Here is a 20,393-nt window from a genome sequence, read left to right as displayed (position 1 = left end):
CATCCATCAGTAACATTTTTAAATCATTTACTAAACCTAATTGTCCGAAGACCTTGGGCTTTCATTAAGATTTAGAGGCGTAACGTTGAACTGTCACATTGCACAACTAGCACAAGCCATCCCACCTAAGCTGATAAGTTAAACCAACACCAGCAAGTGTTAACAAGGAGCACATGATAAGGTAAAAGAGTTTTAGGGCAGCAAGCCCCGTCTGTAGTAGACTTTGAGAAGGAGTTATTAACATATGAAAGCTCATCCCTTGCCTTTATGCCTTTGAGCAATGTAAGACGGTCCATGGGAAGACTGCAACAGCACGTACCAGGGCCAAGAGTTGGGAACTTCTGCTTCTTCAATTTAAGATAAGAATTAAGAATTCAAGATAATGATAGTCGGCTGATTGTGGCATGTTGAATGCCCTTGATGAATTGTTAAACCCTGAGTTAATGCTCCCCAATTATCTTTTATTTCATTTCATTAAGGAATTGGTGATCAACATGATTTTTCACGGATGTACAATAAAACAGACCTGGACAAAGTAAGCACCGTGCTCATACCAATGAAGCACAAAAACTTCTGACAAAATCGTGCTGCTTTCCCTAAATATTTCAGGAATGTTTAACCACAGCTCCGGAATATCTGGTTATCGTCCATGGCTGCTGCTGCTACATGGCAGCTCTTCCCAAGAACAAGGCGGTAGCCTGGTGACACCATTGTACAAATGAGACCACAGTACGGAAAAACCCGAGAAGCGGCTGAGCTAGTTTGCTCTTACAAATGCCGGGTAACCAGTCGTGCAACAGAAATTACATCTCGGGCAATTTGTTCTTTCCAAACTGCTACAGGCTTTCAAGATAGTTGCAGCCAACAGTCGTCTTCACACGAGAGCACACAAACACACAGCTAATTAAGACTGCAACAGCAGTCACACAGCGGAACTAGTTTGTCATGATTTGGGGAGAAACAGTTCCTCTACCTCCAAATGTGGAAAGTGACAAACCTGAGTAAGAATTTCAGGCTGAAAAACCACCGCTGAAAACCTTCAGGAACTGAAGTGCCGTGTCTTTGCTACGAAACACAGCTTCAGGATCACTGTGAGGATGATTATCTTAAGGGAAAAACAAAGCCACAACGGTTTATTGTCCCCTCTTCAAGGTTATCTACTTGCAGCCTTGATCAGCTGAAGTGCTGTTGTAGCACACGTTAGGAAGAAAGGAGGGAAGAAGAAGAATGGTGATCCTCTCAAAGGTAATTATGCTGCTTTAGAAGATACTGGAATGTATAAACAATTGTTACGTGAAGCATTGGAGAGTAAAGTCTCAAGCCTTGAATGTCAAGCAAGACACTTCTCTCGACTTGTTCATGGAATTTCTAAAGAGGGAAGCTTTACAGGAGGCTTGCATACGTGTCAAGGGCAATACAGGGATTGTACAAATTATAGGAAACACGAAGGATTAAGACTGCAGTAATGCCTGAAACGTCTCCTCCATGTGCTTTACACAAACAGGGAAGCTACAGAAACCGACGATTTCATCAATGCTTCACGCTGGCTATCACTTGAAAACAGCGCTGTATAGATTTTATCTGTGCGAGGGCAATGAAGTTTCAGATCTGCTACGAGCCCAAATGTCAGAATTTGCCCTTTCAGAGTTTCCCCTGTGTGTAATAGTTACTTCAGGAAGGTATGTTACACACGCTGAGGTGCAGGAAACATTCTCTCAGTGCCACTCAACAGATCCCGTCCCTGTTCTGCAGATACCTGGAGGTCCAGAAAGATCACACAGTTTCTTCAAGCTTACACAATGATCAAATGTGAGAAAAACAGCCAGGTAAAATCCCAACCATTCCTTCACTTCTACCTCCATGATTTAGAGCATTTTTAATAGCAAGTCACAACAGGATGCTGCTAAAATAGCGGTAAAAGAGTTGTAAGTCAGGCTGGTCGCTGCCAAGAGAAGAACTCCTCTGATGACAGCTTTATGAAAAAAATAGAGTATTCCACCTGAAAAGCTGGTGGAGCGTTGCATCTGAAAACTTTTGTCCTCCCAAAATTAAACTCGGAATATTTTGAGGAGAAGAGGGCCAGGCTTGGCTGGAGGAAGAGAGAACTGCAGCTCCCGCAGCCCTCCGATCGTGACTCACATGTTTTCCTTCTTCACAGCTGTGCTCCCTCCTACCCAGAAGGGACAACAGACCATCCAAAGGGCTGGATCTTGGACCTGCTGAGATGATGATGTGCCAGTGCTGTCAGGAGTCTGCCTTCTAAGATCACCAAGTTTTAAACTCCATGGCTCAAGGGAGTATTTTCTCCCTGTTCTGACTATCTCTAATCCCATAGAGAAGTGGGAAGAAGGTGCTAAAAATCCAAGAGCGATTCATTTGAATAGTTCATGGGAAAAATATCAAGCTGTAAGTAAGTACCATAAAATCCTAATCACGCATTCTTTCCTATGCCTGTAAACACAGGAGAAAAACACAATTATGGCAGTCTTACTACAAAACCAGCTCAAAGTAGAAAGGAAGCTTTATCCTTCAAGGCTACTGCAACTGCTTAATTTAGGCAATTTCATTCTCACTTTCCATAGCAGGAAAAGATTGCATCAGCGATAAGGCACTGAACAGCTAGATCCCTCCAGCGTCGGGCTGTGCAGAAGCTGTTGGCGAGGCACACGAGACAGAGGCACATTCATGGGATATGGCTCAAGAAAAGGGAATTGTACCCAAGCTGAAAGGAGCTGCGGTGCACATCCTCCAGGATTTCAGCAGGGAAGAGCCAGGGCTTCTGTAAATCAGATCTAGCAGTTTATGAAAGGGCCAGAGGACTGCGGCTGGCTTGGCAGCCAGCTCCGTTATGCCATGGCAAAGCAAGGAGAACAACGAACAAGCTGTTGGGGTAGCCCCGCTTGCGTGCAGGAGGGAGGATGGTGCGTGAGAGATGGAAGCAGGCGCTGCAGCTGCAAACAGGGCAGGTGGTAAACCCCAGTGGTATCAGGAACAATTGTTCATCAGCAGAAAGGACCACGTGTGCTTCACTCTCCTGAACGCCCTCGCAGGGGCTTCCCCTTCAACAAGCCTGGCTGGCACCTACCATGAGTGACGCATCTGTCCCCACTGTTCGTAGCCAGTGGAGCATGTCAGGGGGGCTTGGTGCAGGGGTGGTTGTGGTTCATCCTTAGCCAGCTCCCGTACAAAGCCTTAAAGTTTACTGAATGTCCTCCAGCAAAAGGCTGGTGAGGCTTTACAGGTACCCGGACTGATGCTACGTGCTTAATTCAGGGTGGTCTGCACTTGGAAAATTACCCAAGCAGCTTCTCCAGACGCTAATGAATACAACATCAGCTTATTTGTGGAGAGCAAAACAAAATTCTCTTTGTTCTGTTTAATTTTAAAATAAGAAAACCCACCTAGAGACTCTATCTTTACAAGTCCAAGTGTGGGGCCTAATTTCAATAATAGATAAGATATTGCTACCATAGATTCCTTTTATAAATGTAACAGAGTAACTGCAATAAAGCTCCTTTTTAAAAGACAGAAGGACATCTGGGAACACCATGACTTTATAAATCTCCCCAAATGTGCACGTCTCTGAGAAGCACAGCTGAGTGTTCAGCACTGCAGAGAGGTGTCTGTAGGACTGAGCTTCCTTGCAGCATACAAACGGCTTAAATCCCCTTTTAAAAAAAAAAAAATCTCAAAGCTTAACTGATCAAAGTGATACACAGAGGATCAGGCTACTCGACACCTACTAAGAGTGCACTTGCACCTGGTGCAGAAGTGTTAACTTAGAGGGTGCCCTTCCTAATTTTGGCTGTATCCAACGGTTTGGCTGCTGTGGGACTTGCAGTCTCCTGGCGAGGTGCTCGAGGCTGTGAGCTGCGGCTCCTCCTCCGTCACTCCGCAGATGAAAGTCTGATCCCACGGGCAAGTAACGAGGAAATCTTCAGCCCCAAGTTCCTGTGTGCTCTCCCATCCACTGCAGGACAGCTGCACCTTTGTTAGAAGGTGGACGTGCCGCTGGCACATTGTTTAAAAGCCTCTCAGGAAAGGCCATCTGAACAAGTTTTCTGGCTCACTAACACTTCTTGTGTGTGTCTCAAGACAGCAGTGGAAATTAATTGCCCTGGTGAATTCGGTCTCATCCGTAGCCATAGATCGACCACTCTTACATCAGTCAAAACACTGAGGACCTCTGTGCAAAAACTTCTATAAATAGGCCTCATTATCAGAGAGGATGGGTGCTGCAGACCTTACTGCCTCTAGCTAAAACTGTGGATTTTCAGCAAATCCAGATAATACGAAATCTGTATTCAAACATTCCTGTTCAAGTTTTGTACCTGTATGTACTGCAGACTGCTGCGTCAGGTATCTTGCTGTGCTTTGTAGCTCAAAACCAGCTGATGTTCAATTGCTTAGATGCTGTTTTTTCTTAATTACGGTCAAAGAAAGATGCCTCTTTAACATGACATATCCTAACCTGCCAGGCTAGCTGTTAAAAAAAGAGTATTTGAATATCCAGTTTAAACTGTGTGCCCCTCCAAATAATAACTGTCATTAACAAAGCTATTCAAACTCATTATTGCAGCATGAAAGAAGAGGCTAAAGTGGTCATCAAATGACAGGAATGGCGATAGGTGTTTAAAGACAGATGGCCTATTGTTTATCCACTTAAAAAACAGAAAGGCAACAAGTAAAGTCATCGTGTAAGCAGCAGCACAGCTCATTTCTGTATCGCTTGTGCAACCACGTGGAAAAGTCTGGGCTTGGGAAGAGCAGGGAAACGTTTCTCCAGCTCCTGGGGACTTCAGTCAGATGCGATAACCAGACAGCGAGAATTTTCCACCTCCCAGAACTGATGGGGTGGGTTTGCTGTACTCACACACCAAGTGGTTCACAGCTCCCTTCTGCGTCTTGGCTAATTCTGCAAACTGGGACGTGCTGATATTTGGACGCAGCAGCACCATTACTGCATTGAACTGTTTGGAGAGCCAAGGAACTGCAGTCAGGATGTTTTATGATGTGTAAAAACGGACTACGTCATTCTTCAAAACAAATTGAGTGCCCCTATTGCAATCCAGTAAACGTCCTTCTCCTGTACGGGCTTTTATTACAATATGTTTATTACTTTTATTGTTAATAAAAGCAAAGGGGTATATCGACTGTGGACAAAGTGCTTTACCAAAGCTAACTAAACCACTGAGAGTAAGCTTAGCTTTTTGGCTGACATTTCACAAAAGGCTGAGGCCCAAAGACATAGATGAACAAGTGTTAAAACAGAATCCAGAAGCCTGAGCTCACGGAGCACGGGTTTTAATTAAAGAAATGCTGATTCTGACATAACGCCCATCATCTGACTACCAAAACTCAGAAGTTATCCACCCTGGCTTCATCTGTTTCCTGCAGCGCTCACGTGTACATATACATTCCTGAGCTGGAAGCTGCATACGGTTGGTGAGGTTCTGCATTCAGTGAATATTATTCTCCATACAGTCCCTGAATTCTTCCTGCAGGTAACTATAATTGGTATCGATCAACTGAGGTGTCCAGTTTGGTGGCCTTTCACTGACGGGAAAAGCGTTTGTCACTTGCTATAATTTTTGGAATATGATTAATGAGTAGAAAATGCATTTAATTTTATGTGTTCTCACAATAATATTTCCTTGCTTCCTCATGTATCTGGTGGAAAGCTGGCTCAGGTGAAGGCAGTGCGTAAACTTCTATTTTGTAGCTCTCTCTTGCTGAGCACCTTATATAGCATTTTGCTGGGACAAGAAAAATCTCTGTACGGATATCGGTGAAGGGCCTTCCTTATTGCGATGTTACAAATAGGTAGTAGAAGGCGGATAAAGCTGAAAAATATTTGGAATTTTAAGTGTCTTTGGTTTTAGCAGTCTCAAAAGATGGTGCTTCCACCACTTACTATTTCCACTGGACGCTGCTACCCTCAATGGAATAGATTTCATGCTAAGAAATGCAAATTACATTTTTCCCAATTTTCTTCTCCTTCCAAGTAATCCCCCTCTCACCTTGGCACCTTTTTCTTTCAAATATATTTAGATTGGTTTTCCTCTGCTTTCCACAGGAAGCATGCTCTTTAATGAAAAAAAAAAAAAGAAAGAAATCTCATTGATTTTCTTTTTTAAATTTAGTTCTTTTAAACCAAAAGCTGGTAAAAAAGAAAATACACAACCCCAAAGCAGAGGGAGGCTGCTGAAAGAAAAGGCTGCTACTTTCAGGAAGTGTGGTGTCTTAACCATCTAAATACACGGCACATTTCTGTCTCTTGTACCGGCGCTTCAAAGAAAGCTCTCGCACGCTGCCAGCCGCTGCAGGATTTGGGGCGAAGGCAGCTGGAGAACATCAGGGAACAAGACATGCTCCTGCAGTTAAGGAATCATTCTGCCAACCTTCTACACCTCAATTAGGGGATGCCCATCAAATAATAAATTAACATGACGAAGAACGATTTCCCTTTCTAATAGTGATCTTTGTAGCACAGGTTTCCTGCAATAGCATTTTTTCTCGTATTTCTGGTAATACCTGCCTGGGATTTATTTGCTCTGGGTAGGGACTGTGGTGGTTATTGGCTGTGGCTCATATAGTTCCTGTTTAACGATGAGCAACTTTCTGCTGTGAGGTGTATGAGTATTACATCACACCAACAATGGTGGACAGGACACAGCGAATGGCTAAGAGAGAGCAAGACCATCCCATCATCACGCTGTCAGAACGCAAAAAGTGACCACCTGAGTTCCCGGCACATCTTAAAGAGCTGTTGTTTGTAAGATATTACAGAATATTGGTAAGAAAGGCCAGGGCCATCAACTCCAAAAAACGAGGTTCTGAAAATTTCTGTCTCCAAAAAATAAGCAAATGGTCCCAACTCAAAGGGGACCGCAGAAAAGGAAATGGAAGTGAATCCATCTGCCTGAACCTGGGGAGATGAGGGGAGCTTGGGAACTGGACCTCAGAAAGGACAGCTTGCTCAGGGCTTGTAACACAGCTACAGCACCTCCAGAAATGATCCTCCGATAAAAGGACACACCGTGGGCTTTAACAAAATGGTCTCCTGTCATATTATTATCCAAACTGAGAACGAAGCCAAGTATAATGCATATAACGTGAAGTATAAAGTGGTCTGAGAAGCATCAACCTCACAGCTCTGATGTTTTCCTGAGAGCAACGTACTATCATATTATTCATAGATCATGTGGTATAAAGCTGCTAACCGCTAGCAGAAGCTAGATGAGGTCATTTCCAAACAGGATACAACCCTGCAATAATATGCTGTATTTATAGCAAATAAAGTTTTGCAGCGCAAGTTCCCTCCGAGACCATCAAACCAACATTCAGCGGGTTTAACTATTTGCTCTGCAGTACGCGATGCCTGTATTAAAGTTGTTCAAAGCAGCTCGAGACAGATTACAAGCTACCTCCCTCGGCCGGGACCAGCAGCTTCATGTTTCAACACGAGTGCACCGTATAAACACACACAAAGAACCGCGATATTGCTCATCTCCAACAATCTCCAAGCGTTTTCCAAACCAGCTACTGTATTCCTGCTGCAGGTGAGAATTTTTCTCCTGCTGAACTTTAATGCTGGAGCTTCAGCTGTAACCTCACGCCCGCACAAATGAGTATCTTCATGGCTCCTAAAATAGGCTCAGGTGGTGGGCACGGGGCAGCGGCTCTTCTGCACCACCCCATGCTTGGTAATGTATCAGAAAAGGAAAATCAACGCAAAGCGTGGAGGTGAAAGAGGTAGGAAGACTGTAATCGCAATTCGGATTTTAGCACATTAATCATCCTGGTGTTTCAGAATGAATGGCACTCCTACAGACTGCAAATCCTAACTCGGTCTAGGCAAGTACGCTTACTGGAAAAGCAAAAGCCACACTGATTGAAAGAACTGATGTCGTAGAGCAAAAACATCCCAGAAAGAGGAGAAATAGTCTTATTTTAAGCAAAATATTCTAAATTATACAAAAAATTTCTAAACTGTGTCCTAAAACATTTCATGAATTTCATAGCGCCCCAAAAGCCTCATCAAAGATGTTTAAAGCAAAATGGTTTGGAATGTCATTTCGACAGAAGTTTACACATCAGTTTTGCAAAGTCCATTCAGCCCTCAGACACCTGACCGGTGAAGGACCAGCCATGGTCTCAGCCACGCATGTGGATCACAGGAGATCTGATCTTATTAACCATAAAGTGATTTAATTAATCAAGCAGCTGCAGTGAGAGGAGCCAAGACACAAGTCCAAGGTTTGAGCCAGGGAGGCAAAGGGCTGAATACTCTGTCTCCATTCGTGCCTTTTCCCACCCCAAATTATCACACAAACCTTCAGAAAGGCCATGCGTTCATCCCCGTGCAGAAGGACATTTTTCTTTAACGTCCAAAAAAATCAATTTCCTCCTCAGTTCTACTTTAAATGGTCCTTCTGCACATCATCTGAAAAAGGCAACAGGAGAATCCTTCTCTTCGGCTGCCCCCTCCAGAGAAGAAATGCCACCCCGTTTGCAACATGAGGACTCGGAAATCTTTCCAAAGTCCTTTTCGGACTCATGACAGCTGCTTTGCTCTGTATGTGGAGATATATACCCTTCAGCTTAAATATTTGATGTCATCTTCTCAACCTTTATCAATGCTTCAGTAATTATTTTGAATTACAGTCCAAGAGTTGGTAAGCCCTACATGTACTATATACATGTAACATAGGAAAGCTAGAAATAACTATGAGAAAAACACCTGCCAGCTAAACTTAGAGTTGAAAAAGGAAATATGGGCACAGCTAATGGCAACCCTAAAAGCCAGAGATGGAGAAGAAAAAAATCTGAAGCCATCCTAGTTGTCCTGACGTAGCCAAACTGTGACAGAATGCCCTCCATGAGCTTAAAAGTACATTTTATATTTCTCTCTTGCCTAATGTATTTTTTTATTGTACTTCCTTAATGTATGTATTTCTCTATTTTTTTTTAATTTATTTATGGTGAAATTGGAGATGACAGGATATGCTTTTGAAAGTCCCTTAGCTTCCTGTGTCATAAGGGTGATTATCAAGATAAGGATGTGAAATCAAACCAGATGAAAGAAAACAAAATCATGAAGCGAAACTCCGTGTCTCCCAGAATTAGCTAGTTGTATTTTCCTTCTCATCGCACAGACTTCCCTCTATCCCAGCACCAAGCGGTCAGGCTTCCACACTTCTAACAACACATACCAAGCGAAACACGATAGTTGGTAAACATACAGGAAATGAGAAGACCTCCTAAAATAACAAAAAATTAAATAAGAGTTCAGTAGAAACTTCTGATTTTCAGGGCATACAAATGTAAAGGATTAAAAACTGGAGAACGGGAAATATTAGCGCACTGTGAATATTGTGAGCATTTCCCTCATTGCTATTCAGACAGCACTTCCCCATGGAGGTGGGCAGGTGGCCATTTCAGCAGTAAATTTCCCCCCAAATTTGAGGTGTGTGGTTCTCATCATTTCACTACGAAAATGGGGGTGGAGAGGGAACCAGAGTAAGCCCAAGCTCTGGGTGAAAGCAGAGGGATCGTGGAGATAAAGGCAAACCAATGAATTGCATGCTACAGCCCGTACCTAAACTGGGAGTAGTGGTTTAGGAAATTGGAGGAAAAAATGGAGCCATTTCCTTCCACACTCCGCATCAAGCACAGCTTCTTTAATAACCCAAGAAGCTTTTAAAACTAAGTCTTACATAAATTCTACACTGATGAAGGTCTGACCTCCACAGATGCTTGAGAAGAACAGGCCTCCTGGAAACAACAGTGAACAGTCAGTAGCTCTTCCCTATCGACCTAAGAAAAACTCAATTGAGGCAAAACTTAGGGAGGGAAAGTTAAAAAATAATATTATGGGCAGAAAAATACTCCTTCTTGCTGCCCCTTCTGTTGGGAAGTTGATACAAAAGTGGTATTAGGATGTATATTTTTTGTCACATGCTGTTATTCTCCTGAATTAGTTATGAATCATCAAAGCTGAAACAAATATAGTAATACACTTTATGTAACGAGGTAATGTGGAATCCTAAGATATAAAAAATTCTACTGTGGTTAACAATACTGATTACTTACTGAAGCCAATAAGGCCACATTTAGTACACTGTAAATGCATCCCAGCTAAGATCAGATCAGAAAGCGAGAGTTCTCCAGTAACTCTTGACACTGCATCTTTTACAACGGCTATCTTTTGTCTTGACACATTTGTCATTTGAAAAGTTTATCTTCCAGTTTTACTAAACCAGTGAAGGCTACATAATAGCCCTGGCAAAACAGAGCAAAAGTCTTACAGCGTAAGGAACAGACAAGCAAAACAAAAAACAATTAACAAAATTTAATTGTGTAACCCTGTACCCAGAGAACTGGACGCTCTTCTCTGTCCGTGGAATTATCTTTATCAAGAGCCATCACTAGGTCCTATTACTCTACACCACCGTATTTTACTATTGACTCCTCTGTATCTGTTGGCTTGTTCTGCTGCAAAGAACATTTTTTGGCTGGCCCATGTTATGTATCTAGAGACCTCCCCTCAATGTTATCTTTCTATATGCACATTTATGTCACTTAACTAATTTACCTCACCCTTTCATTTACCGTATTCATCGATCAAAGCCTAAAAAGCTTTGAAATCAGCAAATATGCCCATTATAATGTTTTATATCCTATGCCTAGGTAATAAATTCAATGAGAAATGAATCATGGCATTTCAGAGCTGCACACAATGTTCTTTAATGCAGCCCACTGAAGTTTTTAATTACAAAGCTGTTGTAAAGAATGGACAGTTTGGAGGGAAGGAAGCTTTCTGATGAAGCTTTTGAGATAACAGCCAAGATTAGATAGTAGCACCTCTGTACTGAGTATGCATCTTTTTTTCCTGGGAGCAAAGTTACACAGTCGTTAATTTTCACAGGAGAAGGGTCACACACTGAATGGTGAAAAGCAATTTTGAACCCAGCCAGAAAAGGGAATCAAATGCAAGTATAGCTTATGTTAGAGCTGCCAAATTTGGTAGCCCGATAGCTGCAGCTCTCATTCCATCCTACCGCACCTGCCCCACTGACAGCGGGTCCAGACCTACGTTCCCCCCAGCAGTAACTCTCAAGCCCCCGTGTCTCTCCGGTAGCTGGCTCAGAACTATGGTCCCTCCAGTACTGGTCCCAGTCCTATGGTGTCTCTGGTTGCTGGCTCCCACACCTCCTGTTCTACTCGCCAGATAGTCCAGCTTGAAGTTTGCTAGTGAGCGAAGCCTATGTACACACACGGCTGGTGGAAGCTCGTTAGGAGAGCTCTCTGGTCTCACCCAATGATGGGCCCCTATGCTTTGTGTTCTCTTCTCCCATTGCCGGCACTGGGACCTCTCGCACGCATCTCTCCAGGTGCCGGCACCTCAAACCCGTGGAGTCCCCAGCACCCCGTGGCTCCTTCTCTACTTGCTGGCACTCAGGACCCCAACACACGCAGCGGAGAGCACCCTCACCCTGCAAAATAGTTACAAGTGGTGTGCAGTAAAAAGACAGGACAGACCGTGGTGATCAAGCGAGGGGCTTGACTGGGCAAGCACACTGACCGGCCTCCGGTTTACACCCAACTGACCCCATCCTTTTTTTCTCCCCAATCCACTTTGATCCCTCCCTTTTCCCACCTTCAGTCCTTCCCTTAAACATCCCATAATAAATCTCACACATTCTGCACATTCCCTGGAAAACATCCCATAACACTCTTTGCACAATCCCCAAATGCTCTTCCCCTCCATCCTATAATGAGTCCTGTACAGGCTCGGGGGCCCCTCCTGCACCCACCAGTTTGTGGGGGTTCCTCTGCTGCTCCCTGGGCACTTGTGTTCTCATTAATTAGCCCTTAATCACACGATCTCACAGCTTAAAACCCCAAAACCATTTGATTTCCTCCCCAAATCCTGAGGCATCACGAAAGCCAACTTGCGAAGAGCAAAGCGGGAGCTGCCCAGATGAATCTCCCAGCTGGGATGATTTCTGTAAGCGGATTAATCAGTCAATCGACTTTCAGTCAGGGTAATTCACAGAATCTCAGCGTATGCATCCGGTTGTGCTAGAATATTTTTAAAGCCATGACCAGTCAGGTCCTGACTGGCTTAGGCTCATTTTAAAGGTTTTAAATATGCTTTATCTGAACTGTACTCAAGAAAGGTGCAAAACATCTATATATTCTATTGATAACAAAGGAAATCATTGTCCTCTCAAACCGCAAACTCTTCTCCATTAGTAAAAAGGAAGGACAAACACAATAGGAAAATTGAGGGCAAGGGGAGGAGAACCCACAATCCGTACATCGGAATCATATTTGCAAGCAGTGATCACTGCTTTCGTAATTATTTTCCTGACCATGAGTTCTGACCAGAAAACCCAGAAACGCAGGCTGGACCAGTTATTTAGAACGGGGGGACTCTAAAGAGAGGAAAGAGCCGAATGCCAGGGCGGCTCCCATCGCAAGACCACATGCTGATTCACTCCAGTCTTCTGTTCAGCAGGAGACAGTATTTAATTCTGCTTCCTGGGAGAAAACAGACTTTAAACCCAAAACTCCTCCAAGTTTTTGGCTAAAGCCCAGTGCGATATATTCCTTTCCAGAAGTGGTGGATTATAGAAAAGACAGAAAGGCAACTTCTGATCAGACATTACATCTGTCTTTCTCCTGCCCTTGCCAAATCTGCTCTGGCAAAAGTCAACTCGGCACTTTTTAGAAGAGGTGGGGTGAGTGCTGCCTTGGCCACTGCTCCTTATCCCACTAAATTATATTCCACAATTGAACTCGAAGGATTTTTCACATTCCTTCCCCCTTCTCAAATTTTTTAATTAAAGAACACACAACCAATCTTTACATCATGAGCCTTATTACCTGTAGTATTGCTGCACGTGCCTGTAACTTTGTTGGATTGTTCAGATACTTGGTTTTTGTAGGCAGAATTGTTTGCAAATGATGCTTTTAAAATTATTAATGAAATAACATCTTTCAGTCATGTGAGAACTAATATAAATCAATATGAAGGCCTTGGAAAAAACCCCTGAAGAAGGTCACTCCAAGGGCAGAGTTAAGGTTTCTGGGGTGCCTCGTCAGTCATGACTTGCAGCACCTACGGTTCTAGGAGATGGTGTAACTCCAAGAAATCCAGAAAGCATGGGCTCCCATTTCCCCAGCTGTAAAAACCTGTTCATTTTTACCAGTGTGACAGTAAGTCTGAATTCAGACTGTCTTTATCTACCAATCAGTCTGCTGAGCAGAAATAATGTGACAGAAAAGATGAGCCCCGATGAAGGCACTCTGGTGTCACTAACCATCTTCTGTCAGATAAAATCTTGACCACAGAAAAAGCTGAGAGAGAGAAATCCTGGAACAGATGGGTAAATGAGCAATAGCTGAGCCATATGAAATATAATCAAACACAGACTTAGAGACATTGGAGATGGAAAAGACCTATTAGGTCATCTAGTCCCAGCTTCTGCCAATTCAGAATTGGACCCTAGAGTGATGTGCTGAACTTTAAGGAAAAAAAAAAAAAAAAGCTGCCAAAAGCTTTGTCAAGCCTGTTACACTTGCTCCAGAAGAGAGAAAAGAAAAAACCCAAACCTAATGAACAGGCTTCAAGTCATGGAGGACTGACAGTGCCAGGAAAACTTGATTGTATCCCCATCTCCTCACCAAACCCCTGTGAGGAGCAAAGGGGTGGCTTTCCGAAGCCCGGAGCACTTTCATACCGTATGCCCACCGCAGCTAAATCCAGGCTAATCAGAACCAAAAATGACAGAGGCAGGCTTTGCCCTCGGGCACGCTATGGGAATTCGGGTTCCTCTGGCAGCTATATAGGGAATATTTATTGAGACTCAAACTATTTGGAAGTGCCAAGTGAAGGCGTGTTCGTTCCAGATTGATGCCTCTAACCCATGTTAATCTAGCCGTGAAATAAGTCTTTATAGTCCCTGTCACTGGGTACTTGCTTGCCAGGGTGTTAGAGCCCTCAGCCTCTCCACACCCACACAGATTTGCATGGGAGCTGCTTCCTCCAGTTTGTACGAGGCTTGTACTGTGTCTCACCACCTTCAGCGTGGCTTGGAAACAAGCTGCAGAGGGAGACCACTGAGTGTCAGGGGAGCATACACCCCCTGGCTAGCATCGTGACAGAGAATCCCACGTGTCCTGTGAAGAAGGCATCAAGCACCACCAAGCACCACGCAAATAACTGCACATTTTAGGAAACTGCCTAGAAATACAGCAATGTGTGTTTTCATCACGGGAATGGAGTCCTAAAGGAGACCAGGAATGCCTGTGGCAATAGAGACAAGGGAAAAGAGATGGCAGTGGAGAAGGATCTGGGGAGGACAGTGTGAGACAGCTGTCTGAGGGTAATGGGGTGAAGCTGATGGCCAGGAGATAAAAGTGACAGCTAAAAGAAACCCATTGGGAGCCACTTTTGTAAGTAAAAGTGACTGTTCACACACCGCGATCTCAATTCACTTGTCTACGAGCATGAGCTTCAGTAGCTGAGGTTGCTGGAGAAGTTCCTGAGTGTTCCCACCAAGGGCAGCAGGAGCAGATGGGACTCAAAAGCAACACTAAAGGCATGGAAGAGCCCGGATGCAGCGGGGGAACCAGGTCAGCTTGATGGAAAAAGAGAAAAGTCATCTGAAAAGCAGGAAGGCATTTCTTTTTCTGAAGAATACAACTCATAAATGGTCTTCCAATTTCGTGGGAGCAAGGTTGGTTTTATAATCCTAACAAGTCACAAGTTTAGGTTTTTTTTAAGTTTTCTAGTCTAACACACTCAGAAAGTGAGACTTAAAATCTTCCCTTGTGCAAACAATCAATACCATGTCTTACACACCATTCATGTCTGTCCTACAAGGCTTAACCACGGCTGAGGGCTCAAGCTGCCACCTAAACACCCCCAGAAAACATCGAATGCCTGATTATTGGCGATATATGTATAACACTACAGAAATGCACTGGGAGACTGCGTTCCCTCCACATTGTACAAACCTGGTCTGCTACATCTATGACGCATTTGACAAGCTCGCAAACACAGGTGAGAGTTTGCCACACCATATTTAGTAAACGTCTTGTACGATTTTGTATCACGCTGGATTTAGATGAGCTGACAGAGAGGGGAACGCCACTTTCAAAGCCATTCCCATGTTTTCTACCCAAGCTTACTAGATTGCAGCTCAAATCCCACCTAACTTTGCTCCCAGCAAAGCAAGAAGAAGGGGTATGTTATTGCATTCCTCAAGGCACTGAAAGCTGAGCACCTTTCATAAGTGACTTGCATTCTTCTACAGCTTTTTTGTACTATAATAGGTATTTAAATCTTCTCCAGGGTGAATGACATACAGGAAGAGGCCCCTTCTGCACTCACCGTGGTTTGAGTGTCTCACGCAGTCCCCCAGCACGGCGCTGAACTGCCTCTGAGCTTCTGGCTCCGAGAAGCAATAGTAGCTGTGTCGGGCAAAGGGCTGCCACAGGTAAACCGGGAACTCCCTCGGCAGCTGAACGAAGGCTTGAGCGACGTCCTTCTCACTCGACCCTACACAAAACACACATCTCCGTTGTTAGAAATCTGACTTCTTGGGGGGCGTTTGGCTTTTTTCCTCTGCTGTGACAGAGACAACAGACCTTTGCTAGCAGGGAAGCATGAGACATGAAAAAAATCACATCTCCTTGATCCGAGCGATCGGGCACAGAGAGCAGGGGGACACAGCTGGGATGGGCAAACTCAACGGGCACCAACCACCTCTCTACCTTATAGCAACTCAATGTCCTTGTTTTGTATTCAAGGTGGCCATAAACTACACATTTTTGGTAAAACTTCAAAGAAACTATTTCATTGGATTGTAGCTGGTAGGGAAAAGGTTTTCATGCAAATAAGTAAGTTAGTGGGCAGCTCTGGTCTCTATAGAGACAATATAGGAGCATACGGTCTTCCATATAGAAACGAACTGCATTAAACAGTGTAGGAACAGCAGCGGCTTCCCTGTCTCCAGGGTTTCCAAACACAACTGCAAGATGGCCTGAGGAACTGTCACTTCAAGCCCTTGAAAGTGAAGCAAAAGAAGTCTTAAGTATCTCCATTTTCCACCTGCCCTGCGTCACCGTGCACAGGGGATGCTGTACAACACCGTTTATGGATGACCAAACCCAATCTTGTCTCAGTGCCACCCATCGAGAGCCCAGCCACAGGAGGTTCACCTCGGAGGGCCTTCAGCATCGCACAGAAGGGGAGAAGGGCCATAAATGACTAACTGAGCCACTCTTTATGAAGGGACAGCCACGGGAAGCCTGCAAGCGGCCATGGGCTGCTCCACGTGGCTCAACCCCAACTCCTGCAGAGCTGTGGTGACACACGGAGGACACCTCCAGGCACCGCTGCCCATGCTACCCTCTGAGCACCCTATGCCTTGGGAAAGGGGTGTAAGTGGGACACCTCCCAACGGGCAGAACTTTAAATGATATGAGACAGGACTTGAAAAAACAAATCCTTGTTTACATGTTGCCCTTATCCCTTTCCTTATGCGGCACCCCATTTTCCAAATCTGACTCTGCAATATGAGATCCGCTCCCTTAAAATCCGCCCAAATTTTCTCCATCTTCATGGAGAGGGGTAGGGGCAGGCAGGACCACAGCGGTTCCTGTCCCAGAAACAACAAATTCAGCAGCAGCAACCTTCCTGCCCTCTCTGTGGGACTTATCAACCGTGAGTCAACACAGGCAGCTGGCATCTAAAAATGGAAACAAATAAACCAGGAATATTAACAAAGCCCGGGAACAATGGTGGTGTGGTTCCTGCCCTGCTTCTGCACAGCTTCCAGCAGCTTTGTGCCGGGATACTGGGAAAAAAAGGAGCCAGCGTTTCTCTGAACATGAGCTTATAGCATTTTCTGTGTACATCCACCCTGGAGCTGCGTTTCGACTTAGAAAACGGGCTGCGTGCATCTTCTGTTGCCCTGTTTTAAAGTCAAGCCTGAAAGCCTGCCTGGAAGAGGTCTGCGTAAGGAACAGAGCCTGGGGGTTGGCAGTTCAGCTTTGAGCAGGGCTTACCAACAGGATCTGGAAAATGTTTATCAGACAGCAAATTGTAATCTTCTTCTGAAGTCAGTACTTTGCCTCCTGCAGGAAGAACATGATATTTAGGGCTGGCTCCTTTCTGGTAGGCCTGGAAAATCAAGAGAGAGGGAGTCAAATAGAGATTTAAGGAGAGGGAAAACATAACTCATTTACAAAGCTAATTCACAGGGTTATTCCCCAAAGGGAAATTTTTTTCTGTCAGACTGAATTTTGGATATATTCTCTGGAAACATCAAATCTAAACCATGGTTAAATGTAAAAAACATATTTAAAAATATCTTCTCAGTGCTGATAAGCCATGATGCAGAGTCAGGGACAGAAGGGAGGAGAAAAGGATGGGATTTTCTTCTAAGTCCTATTTGTTTGGTTTGTCAGCCAGGACTAGTTTGACTACGGCAGCTGCCAAAAAAAAAGCTTCACTGTAGTCAACCTGAAGCCACCCCAAAATTGCTACTTAAAACGCAACTGCAGAAGCACGGGGATGTATTACAATGACATACAGATACGAAGCATTCTGTGATACGCAAAGGAGGGTTCAAAGCGCTGTTAAAAGGATTTGCTAATTCTTGCAAACATGTACGGCCAACGCAAGGCGCTGGTTTGTACCCTCAGCCATCCCCACGGAGCTTCAAGGCTGGTGCTGCCTTGCCGAGGGCAACATTTCATCTAGTATTGCTAAAAGAAAGGCGGCAGCAACGGCAAATTCACTTTATATCAGTTTCTTTGGGGGCACAGAAGAACACAAGAGGAAGAAGCATTTACCTCTTTAGTCTCGAAGCAATCCACAGTGTAGTCATTTCTGATAACGACATATCTGTCCTTCCACTTCTTCAGATCCTCGGCAAAATGCAGCAGCTCTGCCTCGTATAAGACGGTCCCAGCTTCCAACGGGGGCTGCAAGGACAATTTTGGAGATTTGAAATGACTCTGGATGACTGACCATTTTGAAGCTTTTATTTCTGCATTTCCGTAAGACTGCTATGAGGGCTTTTGAGTCTTCAAATACGATTTGCAGTCATAAATAGCTCTCTGATTCGGGCAGATACTACATACACAATCAAATTCTTGTAGCCTGAAGTGAGCTGGCAGCAGAGGAGCTCTGCCTTCCAAAATACTTCCAGATTTCTGAGACAGCGACGTTCTTATTTACCTTTCGGTTGGCATGCGGAATGTAAGTTGACCTTTAGTTCATTATCTCCAATTTTCCACTATACAACAGCAATGAAAAGATTCCATTGATGCAGCAAAGAGTTTTATTATAAAATAGTAAATTATTTCCCATTTCCTTGTAAGATTTTTTCACCCATGCTCTTGTATCTGACACGCATCTTTTTGAAAGACATGGCTCTTCTATTATCTCACCTTCTACATCCCACCTTGTTGCTTTACCCTATTCATTTCAAAAGCATCGGAAATCCGTGATTTCCAATAAGGCTGAAAAATTTAGATTTGTACCTTCTTAACAGTGAAGGCTGGTTCTCTGCACTTTCCTCTAATAAAGAGGCTTTTCTCTGTATTTTTGTCTCTCCTCCTGTAATAAAAACCAGCTCTTCCCAGCTCACTTCACAGCGGGGATTATTGCCATCTTCTTTATAGAAACCTGTAGCCATAGCTAGAGGGTTAATTAAGTTTCCTACATAAATTTCTGCCCTGAATGTATGATCTCTGACCCAAGATTCTTGTAAAACCTTGCAATCAGCAGGAAGCAACTAGTTTTGTCGAAGCGTCCAACTCTACCTTGATGAAATGCATGCTTTGTACCAGGAACTTGTGTCACGGTTCTTCTCATGCCATGATGAGACAACCAAACGCAACCAAAACAAAGATGAATTTTCAGAAATAAACTTTAAACCTGCACCCAAATGCAACTTTTCCACCTAAAACTGAACTGAACCAAATCCAACATCTGCACTTGCAAATCTATTCTGTACACTTCAGTTATATATAACAAAGTACACACGTAAAACGTCCTAGACACACATTTATTATATATTCAACTATCCAATGTAAGAAGCTGAAAGAACACTTCTGTACTATGCTTTTATATATGGAAATATTTAAATAACTTTAAAAATACTTTGGGTTTGATTTTTAGAAGCTTTGAGTATCCGTACCGCCCATTAACTTTACTTGAAGGCATCCAACACCAGGAAAAACAAGAAAACCGAGCCCAGTCAGCAGCTGATACACTTCCAGCACATGTTTTTCATAAAGTATGACTACTAAATGTATGATTTAAATAGTTAATGCATTAATTATTTCATGCAGGAGAGCAGAGTTGTATGGCAGCTTGAGGACAGGGCAGGGCTTACGTGCCCTCCTACCTTGGTTTTCAGGAACTGGGACTGGGAATCCCGGTGCTGCTCCAGCTCATCCTGCACGTGCTTGCAGAAAGCCACCGCGTACTGGCGTCTGTAGTGCGGGCTGAAGTTTTTGATGACAGCCTCTGTTTTTCCTGAAGCAGAAATAGAGATTTAATTGTATTTAATGTACATTGGTTCAGAAATTGTAATGCAGAACCGAAGCAGTTATCACCAGCGACCCAAAATATTGCCCAAGCGTACCAATGGCCGCTTGCTGCCCAGCAGATCAGGAAACCCTCGGAGATGCGTTCAGCTCTTGTGATAACCAAGCACAGAGGGAATTTGTCCGTGAAAACATTGGGTTTTGGACACAGTTTTTCCCTCTAAGAATGGGCAAAACATACCCCAAATCCATTTTGCTAAGCAAAGATGCTATCTGCCTCTCCCTAGGACATACTGCCCCAGCGCTGCGGGTGTGCGAGAGCCGATAAGGTTTTCACGGAAACACACAGACAAGTGATACTGGCTGGTGTTCAGGCATATTAGCCAATTTTATCACATAATGAGATTTTAAAGCTGACTCAAAGCTCCTACAAAGGATATTTTCTAGGCTTGAGCACTGCAGTCTCTTCTTTGTTTTAATGTAAACAGATACTCAGTCACACTGCAATAAACACTAATCTAGTATTGTCTTGCTGGGATCAAGATCTCATCAGTAGCAATAACAGCAATAAACACACTGATAGTCTCATTTCTGGGAATCTTAAAGCAATTTACAAGTAATTAACTCATGAACCCTATCAAAGAAATAATAATGCTTTACAGACAGGGCAGTGAAGCTAAAAGTTAAAGCCATGTGCACGTGTGTGTGTGACTCAAAGAGTCGGTGGCAACGCGAAAACCAAAACCTGGACGATGATCTAGACAGCACCCTGACTGTCCTGGATGCTGGAGAGATCCCCTTCTTCCTTGTATTAA

General features: G+C 43.9%; 1 protein-coding gene across 1 annotated transcript in view; it reads right to left on the bottom strand.

The window, feature by feature from the left end:
* Window positions 1-20,393, bottom strand: part of NIBAN1 (niban apoptosis regulator 1) — a 69,427-nt gene that overhangs the window by 18,946 nt on the left and 30,088 nt on the right. The window contains exons 2-5 of the mRNA XM_054833723.1: window positions 19,437-19,567; window positions 17,875-18,006; window positions 17,086-17,200; window positions 15,407-15,574 (exon numbers count right to left, since the gene is read on the bottom strand). Of these exons, the coding sequence (XP_054689698.1) occupies window positions 15,407-15,574; window positions 17,086-17,200; window positions 17,875-18,006; window positions 19,437-19,567 (546 nt within the window). The remainder of the gene's footprint in view (window positions 1-15,406; window positions 15,575-17,085; window positions 17,201-17,874; window positions 18,007-19,436; window positions 19,568-20,393) is intronic.

Source organism: Grus americana, chromosome 8, assembly GCF_028858705.1.
Source record: "Grus americana isolate bGruAme1 chromosome 8, bGruAme1.mat, whole genome shotgun sequence".
Lineage (NCBI taxonomy): Eukaryota > Metazoa > Chordata > Aves > Gruiformes > Gruidae > Grus > Grus americana.
Note: the sequence above shows the minus strand (reverse complement) of the source record. Positions and strands in the feature narration are given on the sequence as shown.